The following is a 23224-nucleotide window of genomic DNA, read 5'->3' on the forward strand; positions in this document are numbered from 1 at the left end:
ACACTTCCTAATTCAGGAGTTTCAAAATTACGTGGATAAAAATTCCTATTTCACCTTAATGCCTGATACTCTATTTCCTCAGTTTCTCAACTTTCAGAATTTAGCTATTTTCACAAGATTAATTTTTAATCTATTCAGCAAAGAATCAAATTTTAATATGTCTCCATTTAAAAAGGAAAAGAACTAGTAAACTATAAAATCAAGTTGATTTTAAAAGGGAAGATTTTTTTCAGTCAAACCTGGTGATAGTTTATAAGTGAGAATTCACTGAAGAAGACATAGTAGATCTGTTAATAACAGGAAACTGCTGTTTTGAATGATTATGTATTTTTATTCAGGCTTTCTGTAGAAAAAAATTACAAAAAGGTAAGTAGACAAGTAATCCTTAAGCAATTAATGAAGACAGAAGGGACATACACTGTACTTTGTTATGTTGTGGGCCTCTTACTTTTTGAAGAAATTTTAAAAATATTTTGCCAATATGTTGTTTTTAAGTTAGAGAAAATGGGTATGTTGCTGTGACATGTATCTGAGAATATTTCTACTCAGATGAAAGCTAATAATTGTAGGAGTCACAGTGTTACTAAATTGAAGATGGAAAGATGTATCAAATAAGCTAAAACAGGTAATGAGTAATTGCTTCCAGTAAGCAAATAGTTATGCACACATTGTTTCTCTTTTTATGTCTTCTCTGTATTGTTACATGAATTAATTTGCTTGTTTTTTAATTATAAATTTATAATTTATATAAATTCACAACAATTATGTCTACTTTTGTATAAAATTATATATGCATTATACATTTACAATTAAATTATGAATTTCTAAATTAAGAACAGAGGCGATAACTTGTTTAATTACACCTTAAATACTGCTACTTTGTTAATAGTGTTTCATTTAAAGTAATTCAGTTATACACTGCAAGTTGATACAAGGATGATGCTGCCAAAAGGCCAAAATTAAACCCACAATTCTCTGGAATTTGACATACCAGTCTTAAAATTCAACTGAAACTATTTTAAAACAGAACTATAACTCTGTGGTTATATTTTTAATTAAAATTAGATCAACTTGCAAAACAGTATTTGCCATTTACTCAAGAGTCAGGCACTCAAACTTTTCCATATGTGAGTTTTAAGAACACAGAAATTGTCATCCTTCAAACTGAAGAGTTGTCTGACCAAGTACGTGGGGTCAATTTAAGCAAATCCTGGACAATACAAAGTGCTTAGGCAGACAATATAGAGTGTTTTCCGTAGTGTGCCTTTTCCAGCAGTATGTGGTTAACAGACATTCAGAACTGTTATTACACTGGAATTAAGTGCTATTTAATCACTTTTCTCTTTCTACACCAATCGGGGGGCTTACTGCCATGATTCATCTTAAATGTGCCTTGCAGTGAATCTTAATTTAATACCAGTTTAAATTGCTTCATATGCATATCTAAAGGGATAAGTATTAACATCTCATTACTGTCTCTTGGTTCAGATACCATATGTGATGCTAATAAGCATAATAAAGTGACAGTGGGGTTGGGTGGATGATACCCAACTGTATTTCCAAAGCCTACTGCAGACGTGGGTACAAATAATTTTTGATTACCACTCAACTCTTAGTTGATATTTTCAGGGAAATGTCCACAGTGTTTCTAAGGTATCTTCCTGAGTGATAGTATGTGGTTTAAAACCCATAATGATATCTGTTAGTTTAAAATTTGTATCCCCATACATGTTTTGCATTTGTTGGTGCTTAATTTCATTCTTCTCTTTGATTGTCCAGTGGTTTGGGGCAGCAATATCCTCCTGAGGTTCTTTATAGTCAGTTTTTGTTTCAGCTGTCTCATAGTCAAGTCAAACCATCAGGAAACTTACCACCTCACTATTTGCTTTCCAGATCATTTAGGATGTGTCAAATAACCCAAATCTTTACATCAATGGTAATCTCCCTACTTTGTGAAAATGAAGTATTTATTGCAAAATTTTTCCCTATCTTTTAAAGACTAAAAAATTAAAAAAGAGAACCTTCTCAAAAGCCGTTTGAAAATATTAAATACAATATAGGCAGATCACCCTTTAATTTCCTCAAAGCAACATTAGTTTTCATCAGTATGTCATGTATTAACTGGTATTTTTTTCATTCTCATAGGGAATATTCTGTAATTAAAGTGTTTTCATTATTTGATGACTTTTGACTTCTGTTATTTCTCATCAGCCCTGTTTCTTTCTATCTTAAGGTGATGGTGTTTGTTCATGCTAGAAATGCCACAGTACGAACTGCTATGGGTCTTCGAGAAAAAGCAAAAAACAATGGTCATATTTGTCACTTTTTGTCACCCCAGGGATCGGATTATGGACAAGCTGAAAAACAGGTAAGTGAATAATTTACGTTGGTAGTCTTTACAATCCTAGAATTGATGTTTTTACGAGACAGTCCAAGATGGGACTAGATGAAGCATTTTTGAGCTTCTGGAAAGATATATTTTGCTCTGAAGGGAAGTGTAGAATTGCTGAATTGAATAGAGGAAAGGAAATAGTAATGGTGAAGGAAGAGAAAGTGCTGTTACTTTTAGTTTTTTAAACAAAAGCTGATAATAGGTTGTGTTTTATGCAACCTGTACTTAGAGGTCAATATGGATAAAGTCTAACAGGGCATGCTTTATCAGGTGGAGTTCACTTTTGAAAGAAAGATATTAAATCCTTTTAATCCAAGAGTCCCATGATGTGCTTTCTCTGTATCTTTAATGTTTCTTGGGAAGAGTTAAAGAACTGAGTGGCATAGATAGACCCCAAAACTGCCTTCCCAGAAGCAAAGCTATTTGGTACGTGCTTGGAACTGTCCAGTGCTCTACTGGATCTAAGTGAATGCCTGGTATGTGAGATGAGGATTCATAATTTATATTTATCGTTAAATTAGTAAAGTTATTAGCTTAACGTTCATTTATGTATCTGAAATTGTTTGATTTCGCAAGTCCATTGTAGCATCAGAGAGGGGGTTATTTATGAAAAAGAGCTGGACAAGTTAAAGGAGGATGAGTCGGTGATCATTGATCATAGCAATCTTCATGTAATATGTGGCTCAGGAAGTCACTAAACAACCAATTGCCACAATTTGGGAGAGTATGTATCTCCTGCTTTTTGCACTCTTTCCCTAAGCATCTGCTGCTGTCCACTCTTTAAGACAGAAAACTGTCTTAAAGTCTTAATCTGGCCTAGCCTGTAAATTTGCCACCTTTCCAAAACCATCTGACTTTCCTCATGAATCATCTAATGGTGGGCAATCAAAAAGTAATCTATTTGAGAGTCAAAAGTGGGAGAGCCATTTGAATCTCACAAGGGTTTAGCCCCCTTAGTATGATGTTTAAAAATATGTATATGGATTATAAATTATTAGTATTTTGAGCAGTGGCCAAGTACTTGCCAACTGAAACTGTACATTTTTATGCATTCTAAGAGTTCTGTCTTTGTATGAATTGTGTTAGTTGACCTTCCAAATTTTGTTCTAATATATAACAGAAGTAACTTGGTCTGCAACAACTTTTCATCTATTCAAGCAATGCACCAGTATTTCTGCTGAGAGAATATTTCCAAAACAATTCTTAATTCAGTGTTATATGTGACATTTACATTTGGTGATATTAATTGAGGTCTAAAGATAAGAGTTATCAGTGTCTTGTTAATATTCCTTGAAAAATAATGTTCTTTCTCTCTCCCCAGCTAAACAGCAGAACATAGAGGAGATACTTATTGTAGAAAGTTTAATGTATGTATAAGATACCTTCTCTCACTGGCAAATGTATTGATAAACTCTTAAATATTTTGGGCCCCTGTGAACTAGGAATTTTGTGAGGGTTTTAGATTGTGTATCTGTCTTCAGATGTAATAAATATGTTACCTTATTTTATACTTCTGAAGAGAATGTGAAGGGATTCATTCAGACTTATTAATTATGAATGGAGCATAGATGTTACAGTTGATAAATTCAAATTTCTAAAATGTAGAGAAAATTCTATTTTAGAGAAGATTTTTTAAAATCAGGATCAAGTATGTTCTTTCTGTCGATATGCTTCTGAGAGCTATAATAAGTATTTTTAAAACTATGCTAAGTTATAATTTGATGTCCTTATATTTCATAAAATATCATATTATAAAGCCCTTCTTTTTCTAGTGGATGTTAGTATCTGCTGCATCATAAAAATAACATCAAACCTGAACCTGGAGATCCCATGATTCTGCTGTAACACTGGTTACTAATGCTGAACTTCTTCTCATTAGATTTCTTAGAACAAAATCTGAAACTCTTAGTTTATTAAAAATAATATTAGATTTTTAATGCTGATACAGAAAAAAATATTTTAAGCTATTGAAAGTACCAGTGCTTATTTAGACAATCAAAATCATTGCTAAAATTAGGAAAAATGATGTGCTTATTTCAGCAGTGCGTATTATGTGAGGCACCTATAAAAGAAGTATTTGTCCAACTCACTCTGCATTTCGGTGAAAACTACTGCTGTATGTTTAGTTCTTTATTCTGGGATTAAATGAATTAGAAAGCATGTTGTTATGTTGATGGGAACCAAAAGATTGTCACAGAGAAAAGTTCTAAACCTATTTGGAATACAGGGTATTGCTACCTATGCTTGGATAGTGATTTACGGTAGCATTTATAGTACAAACTAAGAGAGTGGTAGATCAGATGGCCTATAGGTTGGTTGGCTGCATATCTGAAATAACTTTTTTTTCTAAGGGTATTCATGCATCACACTGAAATCTAGGGGATACTCAGTAAAACAGCAAATTTCCTTGCTCTTTCTTCTGTCCCCTACATCCCCACCCCAGCACACATATGTTTGTTATCAATCCCAGCATCTGTTCTAAATCAAATTTTGAATTGTTTGAGGATTGTAGTTCAAATGTTGATCTGTGTGAAAGACTGTAGAAAAGCTGACTTTGCTTTAGAAGATACTTACAGAAGTTTTCTAACTTTTGTAATAAAGCAAACTGGCCTTCATTGTAACTAAAAACAAATGAATTGTCTTATATTTCATGGGAATCTTTGATCCTTTTGACTACGTTCTGCATTATTACAATAGCAAAAATGCTTCTTTTGCCCAGAAGGTTTAGAGACTTGTATGTTATAAAATGTAATTGAAGAAGCATGAGTGCTATTGTGAAGAACTGCTTCACATACTATAACACAGCCAGAGACTATAGTTCTCATACCTCAGAATCTTAGGAAGGTAAACTAATAAATAATAATTAATGTTTGAAAGATTCCCAATAAAATTCTGCTAAATTAAGTGGTTATTTTGATGCTCAATAAATTTCACTGGGAATTCCTTGAAACATTTAAAAACTGTCACCAGAAGAAGTATAGTCATTGTATGAAAGATATGATTATTCTCTGTTGGAAATGCCTGAATTTCTATATTTTTTTTTCCATGTAATGAATAGACATTATGACAAGAAGTCTTTAAACATAGAATAATAGGAAGCATGTAGCAGTGTTGACTGCTTCTTTTCTTAAGCTGTCAGTGTCTTTTATATTAAGTAATATCAGATTTGTGATACTAGTAAGGAGAGATTCTCTTTTAATTGATTTTTAATTATGAAAAGCACATTTGAAATCAGGGTATTTTTTTAATAAACTCATTGTCTATTCCTTAAAGTAGCTGTCTTATCATCTTTAGGATATATGCTACCTGCTAAAATAACACATTAAATCAGCTGTCTGTTCCCAGTAACCCTTTTCCATGAGGGAGTGTTGGTTGCCAGAATTTGCCCCGCTAGGGTATCCTGGTTTTGGCTAGCCTCTTTCCTGGATGCTCTTCAGCTTGAGCAGGAAATCTTAGAGTCATAGTACTGTAAAAGGCATTTTAGAAGGTGTACTAGTCTACACTACATCAAAAGGAAGAATTAACTGTGTTTGTACCATTTCTGACTGCTTCAGAAAGTAATGTGTAATATGAATGTGTTTTGATGTGATCTAATACTTACTACTTGTGGATATAGCAGGCAGGTTACATCTCTGAGGCAATGCATCCTATGTACCATATTGAAAAGGACAGACAGGGAAGAGGGGGAGAGGGAGTTGAACTCTCTGTTAGTTAGATCTTTGGCTGTGCAGAGTTCCACAGTGAAACTTGACATGTGCACCTCCTGTCTGGTTCAAGATCAGAGCAGGAAGGAACAGACAGGGAGGTTATGGTTGACGTCTGTTATGGACCACCTGTCTATGGGGATGCAGTTGATGTTACTTACTAGGAGCTACTGGCAGAAGTCTCCTGCTGGCAGGCCTTTGTTTTCATGGGAGATTTCAACCATCTAGGAGGTTCCTGGAGTGTGTGGAAGATAACTTCCTGACACAGCTGGTCAGTGAGCCAACTAGGGAAGGCGCCCTGCTGGACCTGTTGTTTGTGAGCAGAGAAGGATTTGTGGGTGATGTGATGGTTGGAGGCCATCTTGGAATAGTGATCACAAAATAGTAGTTTTCAATTCTCGGAGGTGTAAGGAGCCGGGGGGGGCAGCAGAACTGCCACCTTAGACTTCCGGAGAGCAGACTGGCCTGTTTAGGAGACAGATTGACAGTCCCTTGGGAGGCAGTCCTGAAGGGCAAAGGAGTCCAGGAAGGCTGGACATTCTTCAAGAAGGAAATCTTAAAGGTGCAGGAGCAGGCCATCCCCATGTGATGAAAGATGAGCTGGCAGGGAAGAAGACCGGCCTGGCTGAACAGAGAGCTTTGGCTGGAACTCGGGAAAAAAAGAGACTTTATGACCTTTGGAAGAAGGGGCAGGCAGCTCAGGAGGACTACAAGGATGTCGTGAGGTTATGCAGGGAGAAAAATCATATGATTCTATGAATTAGAAGGGCCAAAGCCCAACTAGAACTTAATCTGGCTGCTGCCTTAAAAGACAATAAAAATGTTTCTATAAGTACATTAGCAATAAAAGGAGGGCTAAGGAGAATCTCCATCCTTTATTGGATGTGGAGGGAAACAGTGACAAAGGATGAAGAAAAGGCTGAGGTACTTTGCCTCAGTCTTTAATAGTCAGACCAGTTGTTCTCCAGGTACCCAGCCCCCTGAACTGGAAGACAGGAATGGAGTGCAGAATGAAGCTCCCATAATCCAAGGGGAAATGGTTAGCAACCTGCTACACCACTTAGTCACACACAGGTCTATGGGGCCAGATGGGATCCACCCAAGGATACTGAGGGAGCTGACAGAAGTGTTCACGAAGCCACTTTCAATCATTTATCAGCAGTCCTGGCTAGCGGGGGAGATCCCAGTTGACTGCAGGTTAGCAAATATGAAGCCCATCTACAAGAAGGGCCGGAAGGAGGATCTGGGGAACTGCAGGCCTGTCATTCTGACCTCAGTGCTGGGGAAGGTTATGGAGCAGATCATCCTGAGTGCCATCACATGGCATGTACAGGACAACCAGGTGATCAGGCCCAGTCAGCATGGGTTTATGAAAGGGAGGTCCTGCTTGACTAACCTAATCTCCTTCTATGACAAGGTGACCTGATTAGTGGATGAGGGGAAGGCTGTGGATGTTGTCTATCTGGACTTTAGTAAAGCCTTTCACATGGTTTCCCCCAGCATTCTTCTGGAGGTTTCTCATGGCTTGGACAGGCATACTCTTCGCTGGGTAAAAAACTGGCTGGATGGCTGGGCCCAAAGAAATGTGAATGGAGTTAAATCCAGTTAGCAGCCAGTCACAAGTGGTGTTCCCCAGGGCTTAGTATTGGGGCCGGTCCTGTTTAATATCGTTATCAATGATCTGGACGAGGGAATGGAGTGCACCTTCAGTAAGTTTGCAGGCAACACCAAGTTGGGTGGAAGTGTCGATCTGCTGGAGGGTAGGAAGGCCCTGCAGAGGGACCTGGACAGGCTGGATCGATGGGCCGAGGCCAACCGTATGAGGTTCAACAAGGCTAAGTGCTGGGTCCTGCACTTGGGTCACAACAACCCCATGCAACGCTACAGGCTTGGGCAGGTGTGGCTGGAGAGCTGCCTGGCTGAAAAAGACCTGGGGGTGTTGGTTGTCAGCCGCCTGAACATGAGCCAGCAGTGTGCCCAGGTGGCCAAGAAGGCCAATGGCATCCTGGCTTGTATCAGGCATAGTATGGCCAGCAGGACTAGGGAAGTGAGCATCCCCTTGTACTCAGTACTGGTGAGGCTGCACCTCGAGTACTGTGTTCAGTTTTGGGCCCTTCACTACAAGAAAGGCATTGAGGTGCTGGAGCGTGTCCAAAGAAGGGCAACAAAGCTGATGAAGGGTCTAGAGCACAAGTCTTATGAGGAACGGCTGAGGGAACTGGCATTGTTCAGCCTGGAGTAAAGGAGGCTGAAGGGAGACCTTGTTGCTCTCTACAACTACCTGAAAGGAGGCTGTAGTGAGGTGGGGGTTGGTCTCTTCTCTCTAGTAACAAGCGACAGGACAAGAGGAAATGGCCTCAAGTTGCATCAGGAGAGGTTTAGATTGGATATTAGGAAAAATTTCTTCACCAAGAGGGTAGTCAGGGACTGGAACAGACTGCCCAAGGAAGTGGTTGAGTCCCCATCCCTGAAGGTATTTAAAAGACGTGTAGATGTGGTGCTTAAGGACATGGCTTAGTGTTGGACTTGGCAGTGCTAGGTTAACAGTTGGACTTGATGATCTTAAGGGTCTTTTCCAACCTAAATGATGCTATGATTCTGTCTTCTGGGATGGTAGCATTATTCAAGCAACCCATGAGGTTCATAGGCTGCATTTAGAGACAGCTTTTGAATCCAACCAGGCCCTACTTGGCTTGCTGCTCAAGCAGGGAAGAACTTGGAGGCACCTGTTGCCATGAATGGCAAGTTTGGTTGCAGTAGTTAAGCTCAGTATTCAGAGGAAGGCCATGATGGTAAACAGCGAGAGTTAGGACTGTGGTCTTTAGGAGAGCGGTCTTTGGCTTATTCAGAGAATTGCATGGCACAATCCCCTGGGAAGCTTCCATGAAGTAGAAAAATCTCTCTGCTTTTACACTAAAGAAATGGCTTAAATAGGGAGAAGTTCACCTTCACTGAAAGTGAGTGACTTAGCATCATGATGCAGGAGTGGGAAAGAAATCGGGAGAGGTATTGAAAATTAATATTTGAGTTGTAAGCTTAGCTTTAAATGCTATTAATACAAAATGTGAATAAAATATTGTCACTATATACGTTCATGTGAAATGTACTTATTTTTCTAAGCAAATTCCCAAGGGAATTTGAACTCTTATGTGGGAAGCTACTCTTTTCTTTTAATGAAACTGTAAGCATCATCCTTTTTCAGGAAAAGCTGTGGAAACAAGTTCAGTATGACTTGAATGGTATACACACTTCCAAGTGTTTTTATATCTTAAAAAGGAACTTGAAGCATGGAAGTGTAATGTGAGAAATTATGGAATCTTTCCCAGTAGAGTTTGAAAAGTTCTTAAGAATTAGTACGTAGGAAGAGTGTGAAAGATGAGGCCAAATGCAGTTACAAAGGAAACTGGTGATGATTGTCTTGGAAAGCAAGACCAGGAAGTATGACTCTTAATAACAGAGCAAATTTATAACCAGGGACTGATACGAAGGAAGAGATGTGAAAACCATAGCAATGAATGAGAGAGAATGGTGTTCTCCAACAGAGTTCACATAATGTTCTTGTGGCTGCCCTGAGTCTTACAGTGACTATCAAGAGACAGAATAATTCATTAAATTCTTCCAGTGATCAGTACATATGATATGCACATTTACATTAATGCAAATTCACATTATTTTACTTATTATGCATGTAAATATGACCTAGATCTTGGGGAAAAATATTATTATTGTTGTTGTTGTTGTTGTTGTTGTTGTTGTTATTATTATACAAATTATATACTCCAGTGTACTTAAGGGCTTCTTCACTGACACACATAAATAAATTAGTAATGGGAATAATAAAAGTAGAGTGAAGGCCGAGTCATACTGAAGTCTGTGGCAAAACATCACCAGTAACTTTTCCCTACATATTTCCATTTGTCTTCTTTCAGGATCCATTCAACAAACAAAGTTAAATTATTTTAATTTTACTTACCATAAAAACTAGATATTTTGTTGGTTCTGTGTCTGTTACCTGATAAATACTATCTACAAAAGGAATTTTTAAGATACAAAGGAAATCTAATACTTGTTCTCTGTTCATAAGAGACTTGTTGCTGTTTAAAATAAAAATGCATATCATGTATTGAAATGATTATGTCACAGCATATATATTTGAGGCGTATTTTTATTTATATGCAGTTATCACAATAAAGATACTAATCAAATAAAATATATACAGCAACTCTGCGTAAACAATCATCAATAATCGTCAAATGAGTAATTTGCTAGCAACATTTTGCTAAGCAATTAAGGCTAACGTATTAAGACCTATGAGTACACCAAAGATTTCAGTGATTAGAGTATGTGGGGCGTTGTTACTAAAACTATTACTGTTCAGTCTAAATTTTCTTTTTCTTTCTTAGCAGTAAATATTTCTAACAGAAGTGACTATAGTAACAGAAGTAATGTACATGCATCTTACCAAAGGGTTTTATAATCACATGTTTTGTCATAGGAACTTTCTGCACTAAAATTTCTAAAGATTTCAAAGTGTAACAGATAAAGACACAAGGCACAGTGAAGTCAAGCTGGATATAAAGAGGCTTTTTTTTCCCTTAACTTTCTGCTCCCCCTCCATTAAACTCTTAGTGTAATTAAACACCTAAGGCTGGAATAGCACTATCTGAAGTATGTGCAATACACATCTACGTTCAGGTAACCTGAAAGTGTAGGAATTTTCTCCTCCACTGGTAATTCTAATACTGGAGGGATTTACTGGCTAAGGTAAGAACTTCACTACCACATAAGTGTACAGGCAGAGCCTACATATATAGGCGTAAGTGACTGTCACCAAGAATTATAACTGTTCAGTTTTCTACTATTAAAAATGTCAGGGAAAAAACATTGTTATTGCAGCCAGCTCTGAACAGAACGAGTCAGAGTTGTAGAAACACTGCAGAGACACACTAATGGATTCATAGTTTTTGTGACAAGAAGGACCAGCTGTTGTGAAATGTTTATGTGAGGTAGAGAATTGAGCAAGGCCTGAATTTCTGTTTGAGCTCCAGCAATGATTTCTAACATATATATAGCCTTGATGAGTGTCATTCTTCTTGTCTCAATTGGCCTGCCTACTGCTCTAGACCTAGGATCTCATGCTGGTTCTCTTCACTAATTTAAATTTTTTCACTGTGGAAGTTCTTATGCATTTAAATAATAGCCAATTGTTATTAGGGGTAGGTCAAGCTACTCAGTAAGTCTCTTAATGGCAAATTTCTGGTGACCAGGAGAATATACTGGGAAGAGCATTGATATATACACTTCCTTAAGCATTTGTGGTTCAGAGAGACTACTGCTCTAGGCAGACTTTCAATCTGACCTGGCACAGCAGTTCTTATGGCTTATGCTATAAATCAGATACATCTTATGCAATAAATTGAGTATTAACATGATAAAACACATGACTTGTAAGAGCTTTTCAGGGTTCTTTTTAAAATCCATTCTCAAAACACAACCTAGCTTCTTTGTTCCCAGATATCTCAAAGCTCAACCTGTGGGTGAGCCAGATGGCACTGTGGAACTGACCCGTCCTTGCAAGCATTTACCGTTCCTTCAGAGTGCTTCTGATTTCCAAATGGTACCTTTAATCAGCATGTTCACATTTTAAATTTTTGGTCACCAGTACAAATCTGAAATATCCATGGGTCAAACTGGATCTCTGAAGACCCTCATTAGACATTCTGTCAAGTCAAAGTTTCTATATACAATTAATTTCTTTGATCATCATTGCCTAATTTGAATCTCCTTAATAAGTGAAATTCATCTTATATAATACTAAATTCCCAGTGCCATACCATATAAATGAAATTTCTGACAAAAGTCTAACTATATTATATCAATGCTGTGTGATGCAGAGTGATTAATTTAAGCTTCATAATGATAATATCATGTTTGTCTGACAAGAGCTATCTTGTATAAAGGGATGTTTATTGGCACAGTTCCCAAAATCATCAGACTGCAGGCCATTCAGTCTTGCCATTTCATTTGACAGGAAATTTAGCAATACCTGGCAGAGAATAGCCTTCATAATTTAATACTATCCTTATTTTGTATTCTGTATACAGTGTTCACTGTAATGGATGAAGATGATGTTTAGAAACATCTGAAATCCAGTGTATGACTTACAAGAATAAGTAATGCCCAAATCATGAATGTTCTAGTCTGGACACTTGGCTGCTTGAACACACAGGAGGAACTGAAAAATAGAATAGTTAAAAGCATTGTACTCTTTGCTGGCCTTTAAAATTTGAAAGCAATTTTACTGATCCTCTTAATTATCTGTCAAATGTTTTTAAATTATTAGAAATTAATTTTTAGAGAACATTCATCAAATATTTGATGTGTAATCATTTGTTTGACATTTAATTATTTCAGAGCAAATCCTCATTTTATTTTTGTTTTACTAATAACATATCCAATATTTGATATGCCATTAAAAAAACTATAAAAATAAAATGAGGATATGTATTCAAATACATTAGGCTATATTAAATGTCAAACATATATTGAAGTTCTCTATTTGTTTTATAATTACTCTATTTTTTTACTTTTGAAAAATATTTGCTAATTATCTCTTGAAGAATGGAATGAAGCTCTTTATATTTCTTCCGTGGGATATTTTATTCAGTAGTCCTGTTTAAAGGTCAGAGATAAAATTCATGAGATGATGTGGTCCTAACAATTGATGAGTTAAAGAAAAATGTGTTCTCTATAGAGTGATCCTACTGTTTTAATGAATCCTGAGCTGTGGAATTTAGTATTAAGAGGGATTTAGATGGACATTTAGGTTTTGGAGAGGCCTATTTACAGAGAAATATATTGTGAACAATAGAAAAATGTTGCCTTCAGATTTTTTTAGCAGTATTCCTATTGATTAGAGTTAACTTAAGCATTAAAGATTGTAAACTGAACTAAAAAGTTAACAGAAGCAGTAAAAAATTTCTTTTTGCTTTTGCTTTTCCTGACCTTTACAAAGGAAAAAACATTTGAAGTTACTTTTTTGTGTCACTCTAGAAATTGTATTTGCACAGCTTTAGATTTGTAGTTCTATTTTCTATTTGTAGTTCTATGTACTCCTGTACATTGTATAGTCTACTGGAATTTTTAGTACTTTTATTATGAGTCAGAAAGTATAAGATATATGGCACAGATTGAATTCTGTTATCAACTATCTTTCTGAAAATCAGCCTCTGATATAAGGATTTCAGATTTGTTGGCTTATCTCTCGAGCTCTGATAATTACAGCACTGAGGTAACGAGTAACAGTCTTCTGCTGTCCTGTGAAAAATAAAATGGACTTTTTTTTCCCTAATCTGCGTGCTTGATCATATATTCTGTTTTATCTATCATGAGCTTCAACTTGATATGCAACTACGCTTAGTTTTATCCTGTTTATCACTGGAAAGCTGCCTCATGAATATTTGTTCTACTTCCAGAAGCTGTGCTGTGTTAGTAGTGGGACCCCTAGAAGCAAAATGGGTTAGCAAACCTTTTTCTAGAATGATCTCTCAGGTTGCAAATGCAGCTGACAGGGGTGCTGATGTTTTTGTTCAAGGAACTATAGAAGGACGTTTTATGCTTTTGTGTTTTATGCAGGTTAAAATCAGTAATGGATTTCATCACTGCAAATGTAAGATTTAATGCCTTTTCTTACTAATCCTCCATGGAAATGCTCTGATAAACTGTAGGATAATGTATTGCCTATAGCATCCCCTTTCATTGTTGACAAAATTTCCTATTAAATACTAAATACGCTTAGTAAGATGATTTGAAATTTTTGTCATATTTATAATATGGTTGAGCTTCTTTCCTTAAATGAAGTCTATCACAGCCTCCTGCAAGGTAGTGCAGTATTTGCATTCAGTCAATTCAAATCTTGAGGTAAATACGTTTTTTTAAAATGTCTTCATTATTTGTGCTTGTAAATAAAGAAACTGAAATTCAAAATTATATTGTTTAAAAGAATGTTTTTAATTGTTACTTTGATTTAAATCTAATATTTTTTTCATGTCTGATTAAAATACATTGAAACTTCCTTCTCTCTGGGATATGGGAACAATATTAGGCTAATAGAGGTTTGTTGATGTCAGGCTATGACATTACTTACTGTAGTGAGTAGCTCTAACAAGCTATTGGGTTGATTCTGCAGTTACAGAAGTTTGCAGTCAGTAGCAGCATATGTGTATTTTTTTTCCTTAAAATTGGCATAAATGTTGGTATTACTGTAAAACTAACTTATTTCAATATAAATAAGTGAATGTATTAAAAGTATAATATATTTAGCTATTTTCTAATGCATTCTTAGCTATTTCTTACAAGAGAATTTGTGCTCTCCTTGTCTTTCCTGAAGTTTTAACCTCATTACGGGGCACTGACAGAGAGAAAAGCCATGCAACATTCTTTTTTCCTTTGACCGTGAAAATCTCCTTCAGCTAGCTACTAGAATGTTTTAACATATAAGCCAGGTCAAAAAGAAAATGTTTGCTTTGTCTTTTCACGGTAGTTATTAATTGATAACTTCCCTGGGTAAGATGATTTCAACCTGAAATCTCATTGTTGGATAAAATATATAGGGGTATTGAATAGCTATGCTAATAGTAAAGAAACACATTTCAAAAGAAAACTTCAAAGCCATTTGGGAGGGAAAAACAAAACCAAAAAAGCCCCAGTGTGATTGTTTTCATATTCACAAGTTTGTGAAACCGGACTATACTCTTTCCACTTCAGCAACACAGCCTGCTACCCACTTTTGATTATTGCTAGTGCTTGCTTTCACCCTGTGTAATGAAGTTCAGGTATATATTAAAAATACATAAGATTTCTTGAGAGGATAAAGCTCCCTTTTCTTCAAATTTTTCTGTCATTTAACAGGTTCAAAGGCTGGCAATATCTGGTCACTTGTGAACACTCCAGCAAGAAGAAATTATAAGATAATATTAAAGTCAGCATAGGTGCTCTCTGCCCTAGCCCCTCTTGAGCCCTCCTTCAAAGAGCTTGGTTGGCTCAGCTGTTTTCAGCTGCTTTCATGCCCTAGGGATTGTTCCAGGCAAGAAATTAAAAAAGAAATGCTTAATTTACTAATGACCCCTAGGTCTTGCATTCCTTTTCCAAGATGTGCCAGTTAGTTCTTGGCTGCAATGCATAATTTTGTGCAATATGTTCACAGTGAGACTGTAGACAATAATCATATTTTTCAGGCACCTTTTCTTTGTAGGATGCACCAAAACATAGCGGCACACGGTTCTGGTCACATGTAATTTAAGTAGCTTAGTATGGAAACCATATGCTGACTAGAAAATAGTATTTAAAGATATTCTATCTACTTAGGAATTCATTTGTCAGGAAATAGTGTAGCTACAGTAGTTATTAGTAATGAAGAGTAATGATTGAAAAGGTAGTAAGAATTTGTGATTTTTCTGCATTTTGCACTGGCAGAGAATGCTGCTTGTTGATGTTCAGTTGTACTTTGTATTTAATGGTAATTATTCTCAAACAGACTTGATACTGTTCAGTGATTGACATTCTATTAGCAACTATATTTGATTTCTTTTACAGGAAGTAAACAGAGTAAATTTTCCAAGGTCCAGTGAATTGAATTCAATTTTATTTTTTTCTCTAGCATCACAGTTGACTTATAAAGGAGTATTGCAAAAGTCTTAAAGTACTATTATTTGGGGTTGTAAATGAGGGAGATAATGTCTTTTTTTCTTTTTTTTAAGTTGGTCATTGCTTTAAAGATGCAGGCCATCACAGAACACCCTTTGTAGTTGCCTTTCCTGAAATAAAATTCAGAACAAACCTGTAGTTCACAGTTATCCTGTAGAATAAATATATGTGCTTTCTTCTAGGGTTGCTTGATATGTTTCCTTCAGAATATCACTATTAACTGAATATGTTTCTTTTGCTCCCTGCAGATTCATGTGAATTTTTTTATTTATATTGTACAACAATGAATGTATAGGATATCTTTAGACTGTGAATTTTTTAAAATTGAAGTTTTTGACCTGTCATAGTTGAAAAATACATGTTCATAACCACCTAATTTGGTAGAAAACCTCACTGCAAAATGCGAAACTGTCTCACACTGTCTTTTTAAAAACATGATTAGAATAAGTGCAATTAAATAAATTCATCTGTAGCATGAAATATTCTGTTCGCTTACCTATTGATAGATTTCCTCCTGTTGAACGCAGACTGTGGCAAACATTAGATTTTATTTTTTTTTTCCCAAGGTACATTTAGATGTTTGATTCAGTTTTTCATTTAGAAAACATGACTTTCTTAACAGATGGAGAAAAATATTAAATTTCACTTGAGTTCATATTCTTAATTTCATTTATTTTCAAAATAAGAAAGCTTTCCAAATACAGTTTAGTTTCATTATGGCTTGATGGAGTTGTTTAGCTATGTATGCTCACTGTTTCAGTTGTCATCCACTTTCAACTTCCAACTTTCCCAAATACCATAATTTAGGCAAATTTGGTTGGGCTTTTTAACTATTCCTTTAGTTTATTTGCACAATATGTAGAGTAGATCAGAACTGGACAGAAGCATTTTTGTGCTGAAGCATGCAATGACATCTAGTTAAGATGAATTGTGAAATAATGAGTAAAATGAGTGCATGCTTTTAAGAATTTTAAATAAAAGAGCAATTAGAAGCAACCATTAAGAATGAGTGAATTGAATTTGATCCACAGTCTGTGAATACCACATACTGAGAGCCAGAGGTGCTTTGGAGAAAACAAAATAGGTTAAAAAGTAATTAAGAATACTTTTGGAAAGTTGTGCAGATTTTTTTCCAAAGAACTGCCAAATATTTATCGCCTTATATTTTTCTGGTTTAAGTTGTATTACATGCATAGTCAGTCTCTGGTTTTAGCATATCGTATATATGTTTTATGTTATCAACATTTCTCGATCATAGGAGGCCAGAAGATGTGGAAGCTTTGATATCTATAACATTTAGTTTTATCTTCTGGTTGTTTTGAATTCATCTTAAGCTCCTTTGAACTGGAATTTGAGAAGTCAACCATGATTCAGAAGAATCCCTGCTTATTGGAAATCATTGTCCTGGAGAAAAGCATTGTATTGTACAAAACCACAAGCAACCATGCTTTAGGATGTATAGATAGCATTGCATAACACCTTTATGACAGTAAAATTATAATTTTGCCTAAATTTGCCAAATCTCTTTTGAACAACCTAATTATTTCAGAAACCTCTTTTTCTTGCTAGCAGATTGTTATATCGAAAACACCAGAAACTGATTACAGAAGATTTCCAAAAAACATAAAAAGCTAATAAACAGTATTCTTTTCATCCCACTACTGAGATTTTGAATGAGCATCATATAAATGTGTATTTGGATACATCTCTGTACATGTGCCATGTTAGTAATTTTTGGCTTATTTGACCAAAAGACAGAACTAGAACTAAAAGTTATGTATTATGCTAGTGGGAACCAGACTAACGGCGTCATGTTTTTGACAAGGCTAGAGTACACACAAACTGCGCATGAACTATAATGAGAACTGATAAGTAATAAAAATGGAGCTTCCTCTGTATTATGGAATGAAAATAAAATTGCTAAAAAAACAGGAGGCAGATTTGGAAGTATATGGCTTGTGAGAAGCTGCTGGAAGAGTGCAGATAGGAAGACAGCAATATTAGGAGACTTGTGAGTTTTGATGCTTAAAGTATGAATTCTTAGAAAAACTAAATGTTCACCATCCCCATCCCACCAAACAGGCCTCCATCTTTGGACAATAGCAGTGCAAGTAGATAAAGAATTAATTTTAGTCAGTAAAGCTAAAAAATGGAAAATGTGTAAACTTCTAGAACTTAAAATTTTATTTACATGAAATTACAAGAAAATCGTTAGACTTTTGGTAGAACAAGGTCTTAAACTAATTCATTTTTAGTGCTTTGATAACACATACTGAAAAACACTGACACTGGAGTAAGTTTTTTCCTAGGATATTTCCTTCCTATCAAATACTAACTTTACATATTAGGTCAACCAACTTGACTAAGAAGCAAGATTTGGTTTATGATCTCCACTATGGCTATTATGTTGCCAGCTGCTGTGGAAGCAGCAGAATCTGTTTATTCTTCAAGCAACAGTCATATACAATATATGCACTAAATATTTTAAGAAATTCTAAAAACCCAGGAGTGCCATGTCCTGGTATTTACCATGCTCCAAATGGAAAAGCCATTTGAGATGAATACTGTCAACACTTCATGCATCAATACATTCTCTAGAATGGGATATTAAAAGAATATTAAGAACTAGGGTGATATTTCTAGAACATTTGGACACCAAATGTGTGGGATGAATTGGAATGCATTTCAGGCAGTGGTTTTATTCAGCTTCAGACTTTTGTTGGGTAAAATCATTCCTAACCTGTAAGGAAAACTAGAAAAACAACAATAGACAAGCAGGACAGATCCTGTTTTGACATATTTGCAGATGATGTGCATATGGCCTGAAAACTTTTCCAAAAAATTCACACAAGACTTTCAGTTTTGAAAGTTTTTTGGCTTAGAATTTATATTTCTTGGTATAGTTCACATTTAAAACAGTTCTAATTAGACAAGTAAAACTTTTCAGCATCATCCTGGCTTTGTGGAAGAATATTTTGTTCTTTTGATAATCAATAATAGTTAGGAGATCCTAGCAAAGATTTTGAATACTTAATTTTCTTAAGTCAAAAGTAGTGGAACTAAAACTGTAATTACTTTTATAGATTATAGATTATATATATTATGTATTAAAACCAGTACGTGATTATAAGCATTGTGGTATCTTGCTTTAGCTATATTGATATCAACAATTAGTTAATCAGCCATTGGGCCATTTTCATTCTAATAAAATATATAGTTCTTTGTTACATCTTCAATAAAGAGTGGTGTCAGCATATAGTGGAGTTGTCATGTTTCTGACAGTGCTTGTGCAGCCAGGGTACCCCGTACCTCTGTCCTGCCCAGTACCTCAGAAGTAAGTTTATGTTTTGTGCCCCTTGCAACAGAAATCAAAATGCTAATATATCTTTTATGTATCCCGCCTTCAGATGTCTGATTGGCCAGCCATTGAAAAATGTCTAATGAAACATATTTGAAGCTTTACTGAAAATATTTATCGGTACATAAGTTTTGCTGTATTTGGATAGTTTATCACCTCTGTAAGAAAACTACATATGTGATTTCAAAAGTTTATGCATAACTTCTTGCTTGAATCTTTTCAGTGACAGAAGGCAGAAATTGCAAAAATGTTAATTTCTGAGACAGATCTGAACATAGGCCAGCAACTTCCCTAAATACTGGAAGATTTCAATGAAGCTTAGCAAAGGTTCTAAAAAAAATATTAGCCAATAGTCCGTGTTTCCCAATAGATACAAGAGGACTAAGACCAAAATTAAGTGTGTGTAGGTAAAGATAAGTAAAAACATTGTTAGTTTTCCTAACAATCAAAAAATATCCTCAGATAAGAAAAATAAATAGGGGTGTTTTATAACTGTGTAACGTAATAATCGTTACCTGGGGAAAAATGTTACATGTACAGCTGCTGACTGCCTGAACTCAGCAAGAGCTAAGGTAGTCCACCCTGCACACCAACAAAGTACTTGTGATGCTAAAAACGTAGTAGTGGATGGCAAACTCTTAGGTTCTAGAATTTAGAGTATCAAAAACCTTTCAAAAGTCTTTATAGACTCTTTGTAATAATAATAAAAGCAGTTAGCTCAGGAATCAAAGGCCGCTGCGTGAAGGATAAAAAATGCTGCGCATTTTCTGTCTGTGAGGGTGCCTCTGGCTTTGATATACATGAATTTTATAATCAAATGTAGAATTTCAGTGCAAAGTCTTTGATTCTAGAGATCACTTTTTCCAAGTATTGTGCTACGTATGTTTATCAAGGACAACAATCAGAAATCTGAAGAGAGTTTGAAACCTTTACCATTGTATTGCCGTGTTTTCATTTAAACTGTAGTATTGCTGAATAATTGAACAGAGTTCTAGTTGGTTTGCAGTTGAAGGATTTCATTGAAAAACATATTGAAGCTAATGGGAAGGAGACTGTTGGCTTTGGAGTAAGCCCTACGGACATAACTTAATACAGCACAAAATAGTGTTTCATAGAGAAAACACAGGACAGTGTTTAATTTTTTGCAGATGTGGATTTTCTGCAAGCTTCTGGAACTGAAAGCAATAAGAAAATGTGAATTTGTCCCAGTGATTCATGGGTTAAAAACACTCACCAGTATTACTTATAATTCTTGTAATGATCCCTTACAGTCAGAAGTTATTTTCTGGGCTCTTGATTCAATAGTTATAGTGTAATAAAAAAGTGCTTGTACTGCAGTGTGGCATTGAAAACATACCTGGTGTCTTGCTTCATAGGCATGTAATTTCAAAACAGCTGTAATAGTTATTTTCAGGTATTCTCTTAGATTTTGTTCCTGTGAGGGAGCATACTCCTTGAAGTAACCACCAAGATCTCTTGTCTAAGGAATATATTCAAGATGACGGTTGTAAGAGACTTTTATCCTTTCAGAGTACTGTACAGGTCTACAATTCATTGGTTCAGAATCAAGTAATAATTCTTTATTGGTTTGACAATCATAGCCCTATTTATTATTTTCCCTACATGGTCCAGTTTCTTTAAATTTCAGATTTCCACACTTATGGGTAAAATAAACATTAAGTGAAAACAGAGATATTTACGAAACTAAAATGACTACAGAAATGGGTGAAAGGTTGGCAACAAAACCCACAGCTATTAATAAATCTGTAAAAGGAAAAATAAAATGGTAATTGAGAAAATAAAGAATCTGGGTAGAGCATATTGGAAAAAAACAAGATGCATAAGATCCCGTCCACATGCAAATTCATGTTCTATGTAGAAGTTTCATGCAGTTTTCATCATGAAACAGAACTAGTACTGGTAAATAGTTGAAAACTAACTTAATCAAAAAATGGTATATAAATTATTTCAGTTATGTATATATGAATTCCAACTATCAAGAGGGCTCAAGCTTTTGGAGGAATATGTGACTACAGGAAAATTATGCTGTTACAGATAGTCTGGAAATCTCTCACTGGAGTTCTTTACGTAAGCGTTCATGATGTTGAGGAACAAAGGAAATTTAAAATATCTTCAAAATATTAGTGGAGTGTGGAAATAAATGTTTCTAAGAATAAGTAAGGTGAAACATATCACTTATAATTTTAAGAAAACGAAGCTAATTGAGATTCTTTTTTATTTCATTTTCAGTTTTGTACTTCTCAATGCTGAGTATTGAGAGCCACCTTGTGGCCATACTTTTTAATGCACATGTATGATGCTGGTTTTATGGTAGGTTAAAGGCCGTTGTTCATTGTTTCGCTTAAGAGCATTTTGAAGATTGAGAATTAAAAATAAATACATAAATACGTTCTACTTCCAGGCATCTGGCCTGAAGTACAGCTCTCTGCTTGACCTGAAAGATGGGTTCTTTACATTCATATGAAATTTCTGAGATAATTTTTTCTTATTCCCTTGTTTTTTCCTTTCCTCTTCTTTTCTTGCATACATTCATGGATAATAGTATAAAACACAAGATAGATAAGTTACATGTGTAATAAGTATAATGTATCATATACTTGTATATTATGTACATGTACAAAGTGATGTATAGTAATATAATATGGACTGCATTCACTGTTGCTAAAAAAATATAGATTCTTGAACAGTGCATGTTTTAGGAAGCTAACAAAATTTGTCTGACAGTTTTAAGCGTTTATTTTTCTATATCTGTTAGTAATTGTTTTGATTACTGGAATAGCAGTTAATAGTAAATAGAACAATTCAATATTTATATCTTTCAAGTTTATACTTACTCTCATGAAATATATGTATGAAATTAGTTTCAGGCATCAGAACTGGGATTAGTTGGAGAAAACGTGTGAGGATGAATTGATTACTCTTGGACACAGCTTTGCAAAATAGCTTTATGAATTTGTGTCTTTTTCTGGAGGAGAGACATACCAAAATTTATTATGACTATAAAGGGGCTAATGTAAATACAGGAAGTCATCAGCTAAAGTAACAATATAGATTTTCCTGAATTCAGCTTTCTGTCTGTAATATAAAGTATATGCTGCATGTAAAGGTGGGGGTTGAAGCGTTGTTGAAGCACTACTCCTCTACCAAGCATTTTCTTTTGGGATTTTGAGGGAGTAGGGATGGGATTCGCCATAAAGTTTATACTTAATTCTGATATTAGTGGAAACCTTTTTTTCTCTATGGCTGAATTTGTACTGAGGACTCTCAGACAACTTTGGGGTTTCACAGACAGCTCATTCTATTAAACACAAAACTCTCGAATTTTACTCTCAAACTAAAAATTAATAACTGTAGAAATATGCACAGATAAGAAAAAAAAATCACTTAACATCTGCTATCCTTTCTTGTTGTTAGAGGAAATTTGAGATTAACTAAGCATTTAATTCCATTCTTTGTCTGACAACAACAGTTTGGGAACATTTCAGTTATAGTATGTTCTTATCAACTTTGTCACATTGCAGAAAACTGTTTCTTGTCATACATTTAAGTAGCACTATGACCTGTACTGAGTGTGGTGATGACAGATTCTGTGAATGTATCGCATAATTTTGTCCATGGCAAAGAAAGGGCTATGGGAATGTAATATTTTATGTGAAGGTGCATAATTAGATTTGGGGTTTCTAACAAGCAGGAAAGGAATTTACGATAAATAATGCCCCCTGATGAAGTTGCCATTATCACCAATAAAAAAGATGTAAAGTCTCCATTCCTATTTTTACTATGATGTTCTTTAGTTCTGTTATTTTCAAGCATTTAAAACAATGGGATGATCTGATTAATTTTCATGTATAGGGACATTAATTTTTCAATTGTTTCTTCAGTTTCTCTATGATAGGAGGTATTCAGTATCAGCATAAGCAGGGATTAGAGTGAAGACATATAATGCAAATTCCAATTTACTTGGAATAGTGAGTGATAATTAAGAGCTATTATTGATATGTGCCATCTGGGAGTATTGAGACAATGCCACCTGAGTCAGTTACA

General features: G+C 35.2%; 1 protein-coding gene across 6 annotated transcripts in view; it reads left to right on the plus strand.

The window, feature by feature from the left end:
- The window catches only part of ASCC3 (activating signal cointegrator 1 complex subunit 3), a 289170-nt gene that overhangs the window by 148338 nt on the left and 117608 nt on the right, over window positions 1-23224 (plus strand). For all 6 annotated transcript variants that reach the window (XR_015707982.1, XR_015707983.1, XM_087773468.1 and 3 more), the window contains one exon: window positions 2234-2368. Coding sequence is in view for 4 of the 6 variants with exons in the window: in XM_087773468.1 (XP_087629594.1) it covers window positions 2234-2368 (135 nt within the window). In the remaining 2 variants the exon portion in view is untranslated. The remainder of the gene's footprint in view (window positions 1-2233; window positions 2369-23224) is intronic.

The sequence above is a fragment of the Nipponia nippon genome, unplaced genomic scaffold (genome assembly GCF_047370975.1).
Source record: "Nipponia nippon isolate SJK-2023a ecotype South Korea unplaced genomic scaffold, ASM4737097v1 scaffold_4, whole genome shotgun sequence".
In the NCBI taxonomy this organism is placed as follows: Eukaryota; Metazoa; Chordata; class Aves; order Pelecaniformes; family Threskiornithidae; genus Nipponia; species Nipponia nippon.